Source organism: Juglans regia, chromosome 9 (assembly GCF_001411555.2).
Source record: "Juglans regia cultivar Chandler chromosome 9, Walnut 2.0, whole genome shotgun sequence".
Classification (NCBI taxonomy): Eukaryota; Viridiplantae; Streptophyta; class Magnoliopsida; order Fagales; family Juglandaceae; genus Juglans; species Juglans regia.
In genome coordinates this window covers 13,534,621-13,552,262 of record NC_049909.1, presented here as the reverse complement: position 1 = coordinate 13,552,262, position 17,642 = coordinate 13,534,621, and the positions used below count along the sequence as shown (strand labels likewise).

General features: G+C 40.1%; 1 protein-coding gene across 1 annotated transcript in view; it reads left to right on the top strand.

Annotated features, from left to right (window-relative positions):
- Window positions 1-17,642, top strand: part of LOC108986572 (callose synthase 10) — a 73,172-nt gene that overhangs the window by 31,440 nt on the left and 24,090 nt on the right. Inside the window, exons 23-31 of the mRNA XM_018959222.2 lie at window positions 9,618-9,645; window positions 12,310-12,407; window positions 12,534-12,615; window positions 12,706-12,866; window positions 13,006-13,126; window positions 15,785-15,882; window positions 15,974-16,064; window positions 16,159-16,319; window positions 16,426-16,535. Coding sequence (XP_018814767.1) covers window positions 9,618-9,645; window positions 12,310-12,407; window positions 12,534-12,615; window positions 12,706-12,866; window positions 13,006-13,126; window positions 15,785-15,882; window positions 15,974-16,064; window positions 16,159-16,319; window positions 16,426-16,535 — 950 coding nt within the window. The remainder of the gene's footprint in view (window positions 1-9,617; window positions 9,646-12,309; window positions 12,408-12,533; window positions 12,616-12,705; window positions 12,867-13,005; window positions 13,127-15,784; window positions 15,883-15,973; window positions 16,065-16,158; window positions 16,320-16,425; window positions 16,536-17,642) is intronic.

Here is a 17,642-nt window from a genome sequence, read left to right as displayed (position 1 = left end):
CAAACTATTAACAATAGATTGATTAACAAACTTCAGTTTAGTTTCTTGAAAGCAAATAACATCAGCCTTCCATTTCCGAATCAAATTCTTCACCCGGAGACGTTTTCTGAAATCATCAAGCCCTTGAACATTCCAAGATATGATCTTAGGTTTTATGGATAACTGTTGGCAGCCCTCTCCTTTCCTTTATCTACAAAGTCACTCCCTCCCCTAGCATTATAGTTGATTGAACACTCCAATCTCTTCAACTCCCGCTCCTTTTTTGAAGTCGATCTGGTCAAGGAAGGTTGACTAGCCTCAATAGCTATAAGGAGAGCTCTAAATTGTTCGTCAAAACCATCACAAGAGGTCCCCACACAATACCTGATTTCTTCCACCTTCCTCATCACACAATCAGATAATTTATTTTTCCATTCAATGCTTGGAGGAATGGAGCATAATGGATCAGGATCAAGATCCTCATTTGATTCAAACAACTCACCATATTCACAAAACTTAGAACCTTTCCCCTCCACCAAGAACCATATGCAAATCAGAGGATTAATTTGGGTACATGGAACCCCAAAATAGACTTCTTGGCATACCCAGAGACAGACACCCTCATCCCCTCACTATAGACATCCTCCTCCACTTTGACTCCCCTTGCCACTAACTCAATACCACCATTACAGAGCATCGATTCCCCTACATTCTTCCTGCTATGAAACACTTCCATTAGAGCCACAGGATCTAGAGAAGACAACGACATCCCTATCGCCAGAGTGAAACTCGACACCATAGTACCCCTAGAAGTCTCCTACCTCCGTTGACTCGGTCTGTGTTGAAGATTCTTCCAATGGAGCCGTCATAAGCTTGGGCTGAGCTTCCTCGCTAGGGCTATAATTGAGTCGAGCCGATCTTTGGCTTGCCGAGCTCGGCTCGACTCAAAATACTCGAGCTCGAGCTCGAAATTTTTTTTATTCTTTGTTCGAGCTCGATTCGATAAGCTAAACTCTCAACTCGAGCTTGAGCTCGTTCCACAAACGAGTTCGAGTCGAGTCGAGCTTGAGCTCGAACTTGAATTGTTTATTTTTTTTTATTTTTTGAATAAGATTTAATAATTAATAAATTAAAAAATTAAAAAAATAAAGGATCTAATATTGAATTTATACAATTAACAATTAGAACCTCTATTGAATTATAAAATTTTCAAAATAAATTAATATCTAACTAGTTGATATTTATCCAAAATAATAATATATTATATGCCTACATATATCATTAATACATACACTTAATATGATAACATATTTCTATTTCATATATGGTTCCCACATACTAGTATATGAAATTATTAAATTTTATCGACTAATTATTATGCAAATTATAAAATATACCTATAAAGTATATTCACTATATAAACATAAGTAATTAGATTACATATTATACATGTAATTATAAAAGTGGTGTGTTTATATTATTAGCTAATACATATATATATGTATATGTATATATACATAAGTGTATATATATATTTATCAATATATGAATGAGTTTTAATCGAGTCGAGCTAACGAGTCGACTCAAACATAAACGAGCGGGCCTTAATGAGCCTTAGCCGAGTCGAGTTGAGTTTTGTCGAGTATGTGCCATTTATAAATCGAGCGGATATATGCTTTCATTTACAAGTTTTTTTTTTTCCATGAGTCGAGTTTGATTCGAGTTTAACCGAGCAGCTAAAAACGAGCGGTCTATCGAACAGACTGATTCATTTACAGCCCTATGCCTCACAAAGCGGGCTTTTGGAACTATGAATCCTTGGTGAAGGGCCGCTTGAGGAAAACTTGACGTTGGAGAACCCCCAGAAGAATCGCCTGCCGCCGCCGACCTCTTATGTGGAGATGGAACCTCTATCAGAGCCACCACTCTTGTTGGGCTCTTAGATCTCAAAAGCTCTAGGTTGGTCTTAGCCCGCCATTTCAATGGCTTAATAACTGGGCCTTTAACCAGCCCATTTCCGTTATTCACGTTATTGGCCTTAGATCCACTCAACCCAGACAACCACCCCTTCATCCCATTAGACACCTTATTACCCACAAATTCCTGACCCAAGCCCACAAGCAAGCCCATGCCCCCATCTACTTTCTTCCCCAAATCATCAAGCCTCTCCTTCCAGCCAATGAGCTTTGCCTTGATTTGCCACAGAGACCCCTCGACTTCTTCATATCTCCGCATCACCTTGGAAGACCAACCATTGGCTCCTCCATCATTACGATCCCGCCGGGACACTTGATTCAAACATTCTTCCCTAGTATTTCCTTCTGCTGAGGCACTACCTTCCTATGAACTCCATGGCCACCTTTCTAACGTAAACCAGTGGACCCAGTCGCCGAATTCATCAACGCTGACAAGTACGATGCTTCCTGTGAAGCACCATGATTGTTAGTCTCACCTCTATACTCGTGTTTAAGACCAACCAATTCTCTCATTTTCCTCACAAAACCAACCCAACCACTCCCCTTCCAACCTTCAGGAATCACAATAATACCTTTCCCCGTTCCAGTGCCATACTCAACCACCTTCACAAACCTTCCATCCGAGTCTATTCAACTGGCTTGGTATGAATCCATTTTTCCAGAAGACCTCAAACACTCCTCCACCTCCATAGCCATCCCTCTACTCAGATAAAGGGATTTCAACATCTTCCTACTCTTCTCCGAAATGCAGAAAAGATTGCCACCTCCATATGCTTTTGTGTTAGCTATTCAACTGGCCTCTGTGTTTCCAGAGAAAATAGCATTTTCTTTTCTCATGTTCTACTGTGAAAAAAAGCCATCATTAAGAAAAAGCATTCTAAGCTCATCTTGATGTAAAAGGTTTCTCTCCGTACATCTTTTTCGTGCATACTCGTAATCTCACCTCCGGCGCTCCTCGCCGGAGTTGATCCTCTTGATTCACGATGTTTGTTTTCTTCTTTTTTCTCCATTTTCCTTTTTTAGTCATCTTTGTTTTCACCACATGGAGGATGAAAGGCATTTTACGGTGGAAGCAAAATCCTTCGCTTTCTTGTTGGAGGGTAGTAGTGTTCCCATCACTGAAAGAAGTAGAAGAATGGTTACGTTTATCGTCTTAAGTAGGGCGTTGGCTACATGGGTGGTCCAGCTGGTGGAGGAAGGGTTAGCCTCTCGTCGATGTGAAAAATTTCTTCAGGCAAATGAGGATGGGGAATGGAGTCCTCACCATTCAACGACATGTTAACTCCAGGGGCTGTTTCTTACACTTGGTAGAGCTCAGGAATATCAGAAGGAGAGGCTCGATGATTGTCTCTGAAGGTTCGAAGGGCAGTGGCTGGGAGGATTTTGCTTACCACCTCGAAAAAATTGCTGGCCTCTGAAAGGGAAGGGAGACAGGTAGGGATGTGGAAGCAGAGAGTTTTCTACCCTTCAAAAGTGCCACCTATGCCTAGGTTCTAAGGTTGTCAGCAAGGTTTGACTATGCGGCGGTGGCCGATAGGGCTCAGGTGAAGGATACACGCTTTGGCAGTGTAGGAAATCACGACAACAGGCCCATGTCTGACATGGATGGTGGGGGAACCTTTATCGCTGGTGCAACAATGGGAGATATAGAAGTGGCGCTGTGGGTTGTTAGAAGCCATTTTTCAGGCATATCTGAGGAGATCTTTGCACTGATGAGGAAAGTGGACTTGGGCTTACGAGAGGTTACGGGCTAGGGCAGTGGGTTTGTGCAGAAGGAGGTACCTGCGAGGAAGGGAGAGCCCAAGGTGAATTTGGTAAGGGTTGTGGAGAATTTAAGCAGGGGCTGTGGAGCGCCTGTTGGATTGGCCTGAGCAGAAAGGGGCCTAACTCTCATCCACCAACATGGGTTGGGCCTGCAATTAGAGAATTGCTTAGGCCCACCAACTCTGTTCGGCGGGCAAAGGACTCATCTCAGACTCGAGTCTCATCCACCTTGGGCTCGAGAGCCCCAAACCCTTCGGCCTCCACGCCGACTACCTTGTTGGCATCACAAAAAACGTCGACAACCCCCGACGACCCTACTAGCCCAAACAAAGCGCTCCTAAAAAACACGGTGGCGATGACGCTTTTAGGGTTGGCCCAAAATGAAGTTGCCTCTTGTTCTTAGGCCATTAGAAGCTCGCCGTCGACATAGAGTGGGTCGTCCTCCTCAGGCCCCCCAACGATTTGTAACTTGGACCACCTCTCGGCCTTGGAGGGAGTAAACAGCCGAGATGAGGTGGAGGCCTCGCGTGGGCTGGTTGAAGCCCCTGCTAGACTCCAACTCCCACAACCTTTGGAGGCTCCCTCTAGGACCCACTCAATCGAGGGCCCAAGACCTCTCACGATGATAGCTACTAAGATCCCTTCCAGGGTTCTATGTACGGTGGAAGAAGAAGAGGATACTGTTTCTGAAGATGAGGCACTCTTGGACGATGAGGCATCAATTGGGTCAAATCTACACTTGGCTTGCAAGGCTTCTTGAGATATGGTTCCCTTTTCTAAATTGGGGACCCCGGGGACAACCTCGATCCTATTTGGTCTTTGCCTCTAGTGCTTCTGTTGACTGATCCACAGTCAAATTGGGTACTAAAGAAGGTCGATGAAGTTCGACACTGCATAGGGATCTCCTGTGAAGGATTCCAGGATCAATTTAAAGCGCTACTTACGACCATTGAAGCAGGACAACCCCTTATAGCTAGATCTGCCTCTAAAAAAGAAAGGGAGCTTAAGAGGCTATCTTGTTCCATTAATTATGAAACAAGGGAAGGAAGCGCTAGCAAGGGGAGGAATAATGACATCGCGAACTTAGGCGACCCATGAAGCCCAAGATCGTTTCATGGAATATTCGAGGTTTGAATAACTCGAACAAACGCCTTAGAATGAAGAACTTAATACGGGACTGGAAAGCAGACATTATTTTTTTGTAGGAGACTAAATTGAAGTATGACGACAGGAAGATTATTAGTAGTTTATGGAACTGTCCTTGTGTAGGATGGACTAGCCTTGCTTCAAAGGGTTCTTCAGGGGGCATCATATTGATGTGGGACATGAAAGTAGTTGATTTGGTGGAGGAGTTTATTGGAGAGTTTGTGGTAGCATGTTCTTTCACAAGTTTGAATGATGGTTTTGGGTGGAGATTTGTAGGAGTTTACGGGCCTAACGACGACAACAATAGAAAGCTTGTTTGGGATGAGATCGCTGGTTTGTGCAACTGGTGGGATGGCTCTTGGTGCATCAGAGGTGATTTCAACATCACTCGGTTTTCGAGCGAAAGGTTAGGGGCTTCTAGCTCGGTGTCAGCTATGGCCAACTTTTCAGCTTTAATTTTTGAGCTGGACTTGATTGACCTACCTCTAGCTGGGGGCGACTACACTTGGTCTAATGGGAGGGCATGGTCAAGGCTGGACAGATTCATTGTCTCTCCTTCTTGGGAGGCACACTTTCCCAACGTATGCCAAAAACGCTCCCCAGGCTCTACTCAGACCACTTTCCACTCTTGTTGGATTGCGGCGGCCTCCACGAGGGGTGGAGATACTTTAAATTTGAAAATATGTGGTTGAAGGTAGAAGGGTTCATGGATAAGATTAGATCGTGGTGGTCCTCGTATCAGATCTCGGGTACTCCCAGTTTTGTTTTAGCCGAGAAATTTAAAGCCTTGAAAAATGATCTGAGAAAATGCAATACAGAAGTTTTTGGGAACTTAAATGACCAAAGGATTAACCTTTTTAGGAACTGCAGCGTTTTGAGGAAAAAGAGGTTACTGGGGCCCTAGAAGGCAAGGAAAATAATTGTAGTAGCTGAGCTGGAAAAAATACACTCATGGAGGAGATATCCTGGAGACAAGAATCTCGGGCCCTTTGGTTGATGAAAGGGGATAAGTGCACAAAGTTTTTTCATCGAGTAGCTAATTCCCATCGAAGAACCAACGCCATCGAGGTTCTTCATTCAGAAGGGAGGGTTCTTTCAGACATAGTAGCTATAACATTGTCCACTATTATGACCAGCTACTTAACGAGCAACATCATTGGAGGCCCAAGGTAGATGGGTTGATTTTCGATTCTATTGATCCACCAAGTGCAACTTGGTTGGAGAGACCGTTCAAAGAGGAGGTGCTTAAAGTGTTAAAGTGGATGGAAAAAGACAAGGCCCCGGGTCCAGATGGTTTCACAATGGCTTTCTTCCAGGCTAGTTGGGACATTGTCAAGGAGGACATCATGAAGGACTTTCTCGAATTTCACTCTTTTAGAAAATTTGAGAAAAGCCTCAATGCTTCATTTATCGCCCTTATTCCGAAAAGGGCAAGGTCAGTGGAGGTGCATGGGGTTTACAAAATCATCTCCAAAGTGCTAGCCCAGCGGTTGAGCACTGTCATAGGGAAGATCATCTCGACGTCCCAAAACGCCTTTGTAAAACGAAGGCAAATACTAGACTCGGTCCTCATCGCTAATGAATGCTTGGAGAGTAGAGTCACAACTGGCATTCTAGGTATCTTATGCAAATTGGATATGGAGAAAGCTTTGATTATGGACATTGGGATTTCTAGGTGTATATACTTGGTAGGTATGGCTTTGGGGAATGGTGGTGTCAATGGATGAAGCATTGTATCACAATAGTTAGATTCTCTGTTTTGGTTAATGACACTCCTTAAGGCTTCTTCAATAGCTCTTGGGGCTTGAGGCAAGGGGCCCTTTATCCCTTCTCCTATTCATTTTAGTAATGGATGTTTTGAGTAGAATGTTGAAAGGGATGGCAGATAGGGGCTTCATCTCGGGGTTCTCTGTAGGCGGCTCCTCACAAGGTAGTCTATCAATCTCCCATCTACTTTTTGCTGACGACACGCTAATTTTTTGTGAGCCAGATCCTAATCAGATTTGCTCCCTGAGAGCCTTCTTGCTCTACTTTGAAGCTGTGTCTGGTCTAAAGGTGAATCTATCAAAATCTAAAATTGTTCAAGTTGTCTTGGTTAATAACTTAAGTGACTTGGCTGCCATTTTTGGGTTGTAAGGTGTCATCCTTGCCTATGAAGTACCTTGGGCTCCCGCTGGGCGCCCCTTATAAATCCAAGGTAATGTGAGATGGGATTGTTGAGAAGATCGAGTGCAAACTAGCGGGTTGGAAGAGACTTTACTTGTCCAGAGGTGGCAGAATCACTTTAATTAAGAGCACACTCTCCAATCTCAAAACATAGTTCCTATCTCTATTTCCCTTGCCTGGAAGTGTGGCGCATAGATTGGAGAAGCTTTTTCGTCGTTTCCTTTGGGGCAGTTGTGAGGACGTGAAAAAATTTCATTTGATCAAGTGGGATAAGGTATGCACACCTTTGTCCAACGGTGGTTTGGGGGTTCATAAATTGAGAACTTTCAACAAGGCTCTCCTAGGAAAATGGTTATGGCGGTATTATAAGGAAAGAGATGCCCTTTGGAGGAAAATTATCGATGTTAAATATGGGAGCATTTGGGGAGGTTGGTGCTCTAATGAAGTAAGAAGGGCCCACGGTGTGGGTGTGTGGAAATTTATTCGCAATGGCTGGGAAGACTTACTTGTTAATTGCAGGTTTGCGGTGGGTAGGGGCACACAAGTCAGATTTTGGCACGACACTTGGTGTGACGATGTTGCTTTGAAGATTGCTTTTCCCTCTCTTTTCAGGATTGCGTTCGATAAGGATGCTGCAGTTCCTAATAATATGGCCTCCTCCTCTGACTCCACTCAATGGTCAGTGAGATTTATTATAGCAGCACAGGACTGGGAATTAGGAGATATTGCTGATTTCTACAGCGCATTATATGCACTGAACTTCCTTGTAGATGGAGAGGATGACTTGCTTTGGACATCTACAGGGAACAAAAACTTCTTAGTCTGATCCTCCCCCCCCCCCAACAAAAAAAAAAAAAATGCATTCCCTTGGAAATGCATATGGAGGAGTAATGCTCCCCTTAAATTGGTCTTTTTTTGTTGGCTAGCATCTCAAGGGAAAATTTTGACTATCGACAAGCTGAGAAGGCGTGGCCTCTACTTAACAGTTTGGTGCTTCATGTGCAAACATGACAGCAAATCAGCGGACCACCTACTTCTTCATTGTGAAGTAGTTAAGGCTTTATGAGTTGATATTCACACAAGGCTTGGTATGGCATGGATAATGCCTAGAAGGATAGAGTTATTGGCATGCTGGAGAGGAATCTGGGGTAACGGGTAGATCGCGGCTATTTGGAGGATGGTGCCTCTTTGCCTAATGTGGTGCACATGGAATGAGAGGAATAGTCGTCGTTTCGAGGACAAGGAGCGCACACCGGAAGGGTTTAGGGACTTTTTTTTTATCATACCTTGCTACTTTGGGCTTCTTCTATTGTATTGAACGGAACATCTTTTAACGACTTTTATGCTGCTTTTTGTAGCACTTAGCTTGTAATTAGGCTTTCTTTGTATACTTCTTGTGTACTCGTGCTTTGCTCATTTACATGGATTAATAACATCTTTTCTTACTTATAAAAAAAAAAAAAAACAAAAACAAACAATTTTGCTTCTACCCAAAGTCTACACTCCATCGTAGCCTTACAAAGAAATAGACAAACAAGAAAAAACTGAGAAAACTAAAGATTTTCCCTGGCGAGAAGCGCCAGGTATGGGAAGACAAAAAGGCATAAGCAAAGAGATATTATATATGCTCACGTACCTCCCAACTGATGATGTTTTGTACTGTTTGAGGCTACCTGCACCAGGTAACATTATATTCTTCATGGTTTCAAGAAACCCTTCAGACCCCGCCCGTCCGAGAGTTTATCTTCACATAGATCAGGATCATCCAAGAATTTATCTATCGTATTACTAGCCAAAATATCTTCTGGTGAATGTGATTTTACAAGGTTCACTTTAATGAATATTTTTCTCATTCCAAAAAACATAGTATTAAGTTTAAACAGTTGTTTATTTGGCCATATGGTACAACCAGTCATGAGAAGACCTGCATAATATAAACTTTTGGGTTTAGGTCATGCTAAAGTTGTATTTTTTCATGAAAATTCCCTAATATTTGTTATGCAGGGAATATCCTTATTCAATAATTTAACTTTTTCATTCACATGGTGGTTTTATGGTTTGAGTTTGGCTTCCTATCTCACGTTCTTTAATATTTATGGGAGAATATCCTTAATTCAGTCAGGTATACTTTTGATTCCGATTAAAAAACAAGTTTTTTTTTTTTTTTTGGGGCGGGGTTATGATGGTTCAAAGCTATGATGTTTCAAGGTCGGTTTGGCTATCTCTCGTTCTTTAATATTTATGGGAGAATATCCTTAATTCAGTCAGGTATACTTTTGATTCCGATTAAAAAAGTTTTATTTATTTATTTATTTATTTATTTTTTTTGGGGGGGGGGGGGGTTATGATGGTTCAAAGCTATGATGTTTCAAGGTCGGTTTCGTATCTTGTGATTTTATATGGCATAATATTGATACACTGAGATGGTATTTTCATCATTTTCATCTTTTTAACCATGTACTACATAACTAATGATTTGATATCTATTGTTCTAAATGGTACAGGAATACAATGAGATATCTATTGTCCTTTTTTCATCTCTATCATTTATTGCAAGTATTAATGTCTTTCAATGTGCTTCTACAGGATGCCCTTTGACGGACAATCACCTCAGGTGTGTTATTTCTAAAATGCTTTTGCCCATATGATAGTATGTTATTTTACTTTATATGTTAGGAAATTTCTTCTATGGCGTGGGTTGCTTTTTGCTTGATGGAAGAAAATAAGATAGCAGGTCATCAAATGTTATGCAACAATATAATTTTAATTAAAAATTGGTTCTTAAGCTTTTCCTAAAATAATATTTTGTTGAGAGCTTTGGTCTTGGTGGTATGCTCCTTTCAAGTTTAAGGTTTGAATCCTTGGGTGCAAATGACTTTTAGGGTCCATGTCCCATTAGTGAAAAGCCGATGATTTACTTGATCATTGTGACGGGGATGCGTTACATGGGTCTAACTAGGTAAAAGACATGTTGCATTTGTATGGTCTCTGAGATTCCTTGTCATCAAAATTAGTTAAAATATCTTATTAAAAGAGTGAAAGGAATCGTCCAGGTACACTTGAAGTATACAAGAGGACACTTTATTAGAGATAGGAAAAAGGACAAAAAATAAAGGAAACTCAGCCTATGAAAATATATGGTAGCTACCCAAAGGAACAAGCATTTTCATTTTCCTCAAAATACACCACACTAGACAAATATGAACCATCTTTCATTCTATTGCAATCTGTGAGCTGCCACAAAACCCTCTCCAATTGGCAAAAAGGTCTACTAACCTTTAGGAATAACCCAAGCCAACTGAACTTCATTGAAAAAGTCATTCCACAAGGTGATGGAAATCTTTCAATGGAGTAAAAGGTGTTCTATAAATTGTTTGCTATTTTGACTGATATAGCACCAATTGGTCACAATTATATGATATTTTTTATTTATGATAAGAATCTTCCCTGAGGATGCTGTCCAAGCAAAGAAAGCTGTTCTTAGAGGTGACTTTGTTCATTAATTATTCCTCCAAGGGAAGGTGTTACTATTTTCAGTTAAAATTTTATGGAAAGATTGGACAGTGAATTTCCCTTTCTAAGTAGGGCCTAAGGAATCTTATCTGCACCTCAGATATAATCTAGAAGAGTACAAGAGATTGAAGAACTTCTTTGAAGGCATCAACCTCCCAGTCATAAGTTACTCTAAAAATAACTCCTAGGGGTTGGCTCAAGCAGTAAGGGCCTTGGTCTTGGTGGTATGCTCCCTCTATGTCTAAGGTTAAAATCCTCTTAGGTGCAAACAATTTATAGGGGCCATCAGACTGGGGGAAGTTCCCCTTGAATTACTCAATATGCACTTGCAGGAAACTCTTTGCTGAGGGCTTGTGCATCCTCAGCATTAGTTGAGACTTTGTTCTTGGACACCTAGTGCCATTAAAAAAAGGTGGTTCTAATTTTTTTTTATAAGTAAAAAAAAAGGTTGTTCTAAAAATAATGATGTTGCAATGAGGGAGCAATTAGAAAACTCCAACAGGTTAGCCATTGAACACAACACTATACACCTCTGGAAAAGCTTTCTGGAGGGCCTTGGCACTATGTCAGAAGTCATGCCAGAACCTAATCCGTGTGCCATCACCTGCCTCTAGTATGACTACAAAACATCCTTGATCCTCTTCTGATATTTTTCCTTGACCCCACCCCTTGTAACCATGTACCTTAGAACACCACCCGCCCCGAGCATAAGCAATTTAGAATCCACCATGACTTTCCACAAGGCCTTTCTCTCATGTTAATAATGCAATTCATTTTACTAGAAGGATAATTGAGCAAGAAGAAGTTTCAAATTCGCAGACCACATAAAAAATTCGAAGCGCACATTTTGGGCTAGTTTAATTTATGAAATTTGAACTCTTCACCTGGCCCATTCTAAAACAAGTCCTGCCGTACTTTCTCTATTTGACCAGTCATGCTAATGGGCAGGAGAAACAAAAAGGGGAAATATGTAGGCAATTAGAGAGAGTACTCTTGATCAAAGTGATCCTACATGCTTTGTGCAAATACATCGTCTTCCAACTAGCCAATTGGCACTCAAATCTTTTCAGTCACACATCCCAAATAGACATTGTCTTGAAAAAGACACCCAAAGGGAGGCCAAGATATATGATTGGCAAGGAGGATACCTTGCACCCCAAAGTGTTACCAAATTATCCACATTAGAGACATTACCTGCATGATCAAGTTCTGACTTAGCCAAATTCACTTTCCACCAGAAGCAGCTTCAAAGGATAGAAAAAGGGCCCTTAAAGAGCAGAGGTGAGCACACAAAGGATACTTTCGTTAGAGAGACTACAGTATGAGTAAAGAGGAGCTGAGTTTCCATTTCACATATCTAGGAGAAACGGTTACAAGCTTCACTAGAAACTTCTAGTGGCCAACAAGCAAAAGAACACTTATGGGAAACCTTTGGCATAAGTAAAGAACACACAATAATTTTCTATTGATTAGCAGAGTTAAGTAAAGAACACACAATATGACAGAAATTTGACAACTGGCTCTGTTTGTACCTGTTACCTGTGAATTAGTTGGTGGCTTTTAAATTTTTTCTAAGAAGCAATGCAGAATACCCATACATCCATTTGTTGCAATATTTCCAAAGTTGTGAATAAAATCTTCTTTTTCCCCTTTGTTCTTTTCAGTTTTTTTGTCTTCAATGGATATTTTTTTCTTTTGAATAAATCTGGCATACAAGTTTTACACTTTTCGTCTCGCTACATGTTATTCTTATGTTTTTTTGCAGGATTCTCAGAATATGAACAAGGCGTATGCAGCAATATTTTCTCCATTTTGGAATGATATAATCAAAAGTTTGCGTGAGGAAGATTATATTAGTAATAGGTAAATCGCAAGACAAAGCTCTTTTCAAAAAGGAAGAAAAATGTGATTGCAATCCTTCATTATGTTTTTATTTGCTTGTGTTGTAATTATTATTCATACATAACTTCATCGTTCTAATGCTTTCAGGGAGATGGACTTACTATCTATTCCTAGCAACACAGGAAGTCTAAGATTAGTTCAATGGCCTTTGTTTCTTCTTAGCAGCAAGGTGGATTTTACCTGTTTTATTATTGGTGATCAACTCTTGTGGGAAATATTGCAGTAAAATACATCTGCTGATAATTTTTCTTTTTACCAGATCTTGTTGGCAATAGATTTGGCCTTGGACTGCAAAGACACACAGGTAGATCTTTGGAATAGAATATGTAGGGATGAGTACATGGCATATGCAGTTCAGGAGTGCTACTACAGTGTTGAACAAATTTTGCATTCCTTGGTTGATGTTGAAGGGAGACTTTGGTGAGATTCTCTATTCCATGATATTATTCGTTTGAATTTCTATGCATCCAGTTTAGAAGCTTTGCTGATTGTAATTGATTTGGTAATCATTAATGTGTTTTTTAATTATATTTTTGTGCTTTATTGGTGACATTGATAGGGTGGAAAGGATATTCCGTGAGATCAACAATAGTATATTGGAAGGTTCACTTGTTATAACTTTATCGCTTAAGAAGCTTCCAGTGGTGCTTTCCAGATTTACGGCATTGACTGGGCTCCTGGTATATGTTATGTAACTATGTGCATCATTTAGCTTGCTGGAATTAATGCCACTGGGACTTGCACTGATATACAAATTGTGTTTACCATATCTGCTACTTCATGTTTTGAATGAGTGGGGGTTATTTAGTTGGTTAATATTTTTTCCTCCGTTCTTCATTTAAGGTCATGCCTCTGTTTTCTGTCTACAGATATAATTTTTTCTCCGTTATTTATGTATTGGAAATGTTTTTTCAATTTCTCTTGCCAACATAAGAATATCGGTTGTAGTTTATATAAATATTATCTCTTATTTATATCCAGTAGGGAGTGTTTTTAGGCAAGATTCCAAATATAGATCTCTGTTCAACATCAGGACATTGTATAATGCACTGGTACAATGTACCTGTATCTGGTATGCTGTAGATATGCGGTGCTTTGGATCTTCTTAATTTTATCCTTATCTTGACTTGTGTTATAACAATTTGTTTATTCCTGGAATCACAAAGTTCGTAGGATCCAAAAGATTGTCACCAGTATTCAAGTATAGTATGCAACCTCCTCTTTTTTTTTTTATCTCCCCCATTTATCTATCCTTTCGAGAGATGTTACAGAAATTATATTCCAACTCCTATAAGATGAACTTTTTTTGTGTGGTTGGGGGGCTAGATTTAAAATAAGACCATTTTATGTGATAGTAGATTATGGCTTATCAGTCACTTATATAAAAAAAAAAGATTATGGCTTATCAGTCTATTTAGGCTACAAATAAGCCTACCACTAGCACACTGCTTTCTGGATGATTGGTGTGGCTTTTTGTGAGCTTTTGTTACTTGGTCCACATGAATGTGGTAGTTTTGGCTAGGTATGTTTTCTTCATTGTCATGCACTTCATGCCATTTTAGGTGCTTTGTGTTGCTTCCATTACCTTATTGGTTCTCCTTTTTGGGGCTGTATGTAGTTCAAATTTGAATTGAAGCATTACCCATTGTTGCTACAAAATGTGAAGTGTCAGTGATAGTTCATTTTGAGTAGTGGTTTCTCTTGTTATGGAGTCTCCTGTTCGTAGATGCACCTTAAATTTTGAAGCAGGCCATGATCATGTCCTCTGCCTGCATTGCTTTTTTATTGTTTCTAGTTGCCAAGTTTGAGAATGTAGCTAGTTTGTCAGATATCCTTTGGTGTAGGATCTTACTTTACCCATGACTTCTAGTTATATTGATCTTCCTGTGGGAACCGCCTTCGAAGTCAGAGCTATTTAGCATTTTATTATAGAGAAGATGGAGCATCAATTAGCTAGTTGGAAGCGGTGTATTTGTCGAAGGGAGGCAGAGCACATTGCTTGCCTATTATTTGTTGCCTTTCCTACTACATGTGAGAGTTCCTACCCAACTTGAGAATTTGCGATGATATTTTTTGTGGCGATGTACAGGGCAGAGCCTGTGTTCCATCTTATTAAATGGATCAAGGTTTGTTCCCTTGTTGCTGAAGGTGGGTTATGGGTGGGAAACTTAATCGTCCTTAGTTTAGCTTTTTTGAGTAAATTACTATGGCATGATTGCCCATAAATGAGACGTTGGAGGGTACTAGTGGACATGAAGAATGGAAGCTTGGGAGGAGGCTGGTGTTCCCATTAAGCAAATGTGTCTTTCTGGGTTGATCTTTGGAAAACATATTAGGAGCTTTTTTTTTTTGGAGGGGGGGGGGGGGGGGGTTGCTTTTGATTTGTTAGATTTGTGTTGGGGTGACTCAAGAGCATTCTGTGGTGATGCTCAATCCTTGAAAGGTGCCTTCTCAGACTTTTAGAATCTCTCATTTTATGGATGCTTATGTGGTGGATTACTGCCAACTCTTGCATGATTCATCAATGGTAACTAAACTTTGTCCAGGAAGCTGATGACTGGGAGGTTGATATCTTCACATAGTTCTTTGACTGGTGGTATTCGAGTCGAATGGGACTCAACGGTGAATATAAAATTGTTTGATGCCCATCTAGTAAAGGAATGTTCAAGGTATAGTCATTTTACAATGTATTGAATGCTCATGATAGGGCCCTTTTCACTTGGAAGCTTATTTGGAGAAATAAGACCCCCCAAAGTTATTTGCTTCATTTGGAAATCGACTTTTGTGGAAAATCCTTACCCTAGATAATGTGAGGAATTGGGAAGTTCAAGTGATCAATCGGTGTTGTATGTTTAAGAATAGAGAAACAGTGGACCACTTTCTACTACATTGCGGAGTTGCTAGCACTTTGCGGGACATTATCTTTGACCTATTCGAGATAGATTGTGTTTATGCTTTCCTGAGTGGTGGCTCTCTTAGAATGTTGGAAAGAGTTGTTTGGTAGCCTTCTGTATGCACTATTTTCGAGAATGACCCAATCTCATTTATTCTGGTGTAATTGGAGGGATAGAAATGAGCATAGTCTTAAAGATTGCATAAAGCCAGTTTGGAGCTTTTCTTGATTTCTTTTATCATTGGATGGTGGTCCTAAATAGTGATGTTTTTTCTGTTCTACTCTTCAATAATTTCTAGCACTTTTTCCTTTTGCTTGTTAGGTGGATCTCTTGTACACTTATTCTGTGCTGAGATGACACTCTTTTGTAATTTATCTTAACTTGTACAAAAATATATTGTGTTGATTGGTGGTTATTATGTTCATAACAAGTGGTTTGTGTCAGATACGGAATGAAATGCCTGAACTCGCAAGAGGTGCTGCAAAGGCTGTTTACGAGCTATATGATGTAGTCACACATGAGTTGCTTTCTTCTGATTTGAGGTACTTGATTGGTCAAATGATGCAGAAGATAATTGGAATGATGACTTTTTTCAAAATTTGTACATTTTTTTTTTATTTTTTATTTCTCCAGTGAGCAGCTTGATACGTGGAACATTTTGGCGAGAGCAAGAAATGAAGGACGACTTTTTTCTAGTATAGAATGGCCCAAGGATCCAAAAATTGTAAGCATTTCTGGAAGCACCCCGTTTCCCTCCTTATTCTTTTACAATGCAGTCTGCATTTACCAGGGCAGTTTCATCCTGTTTGTTGCCACAGATAGAGCAAGTGAAGCGCTTGCATCTTCTTCTTACTGTAAAGGAATCTGCAGCTAATGTTCCAAAGAATCTTGAAGCAAGAAGAAGATTAGAGTTCTTTACCAATTCGTTATTCATGGACATGCCTGCAGCAAAGCCAGTTAGTGAAATGATTCCCTTCAGGTACTTCTATCCTCGTGGAGGTGATTTTCCTTACTAATATGAGCTATTATATTTGAATTTTGTCACTTATAAAAAGTAATGTGTTAATCTTTTTGTTTGTGAATAGTGTCTTCACTCCATACTACAGTGAGACTGTTCTCTATAGTTCCTCTGAATTGCGGGTTGAAAATGAAGATGGAATTTCTATTCTTTTCTATCTTCAGAAGATTTTTCCAGGTCTCTCTCTCTCTCTCAACTGATAATTGTTCCCATTAGGAAAGTATTTCTGATAAATGTAAAAGAAGTACAAAACATTTTTTCAAATTCAAATATCAATGAAAAGGAATTAATTGGAAACTGGAATAATAATGCCCTGGCGCCAATAAGCTCTAACTCAAATGGCACCTCCTCCTATAAGAATAGAGTGTGTATCTTACCAATGCTGATAACAATATAAAGAATAATTATTCCCGTGAAAACCTGATTTTTCAAACTTGTTGGGATATTGTAAAAGGTGATGTTATGTAGGTTTTTTACGAATTTCACTCCTTTCAGAAGTTTGAAAAGTCCATTAATATGACCTTTATTGCTCTTATTCCTAAGAAACATGGGGCTTCGACTATTGAAGATTTTCGGCCTATAAGCCTGGTTAGTAGCGTTTATAAGATAATCTCGAAGGTTCTTGCTAACCGGCTTAGTCCGGTGTTAGAACATATTATCTCCAAGTCCTAGAACGCATTTATTCGTGGGAGACAAATTATTGACTCAGTACTTATTGCAAATGAGTGTTTGATTTACAAGTTGTGGGAGGGAGGTTCAGGTGTTCTGTGCAAGCTTGACATGAAAAATGCCTATGACCATGTGAATTGGGAATTCCCTTTATACGTGCTTGAGAGATGTGGTTTTGGGGTTAGGTGGATTGCATGGATGTGTCATTGTATTTCAACCACCCGGTTCTCAGTTCTGGTTAATGGTATACCTGCTGGTTTTTTTGCTAGTTCAAGGGGTCTACGGCAGGGAGATCCTTTATCTCCTCTTTTATTTGTCATAGTTATGGAGACTTTGAGTAGGATGGTGCAGGCTGCTATTGGGGGAGGTTTCTTATCGGGTTTTCAGGTGGGCAATGGTGATGGTGGCACTATTGTCGTATCACATATTCTTTTTGCAGATGATACATTAGTTTTTTGTGAAGCAAAGAGTAGCCAGATCCAAACTTTAAGAGCATTGCTACTTTGCTTTGAGGCAGTGTCGGGGCTAAAGGTGAATTTGGGCAAGTCTGAGATGGTTCCTGTGGGTGTGGTTTCTAATATTCTCAGGTTAGCTTGTCTCCTAGATTGTAAGGTG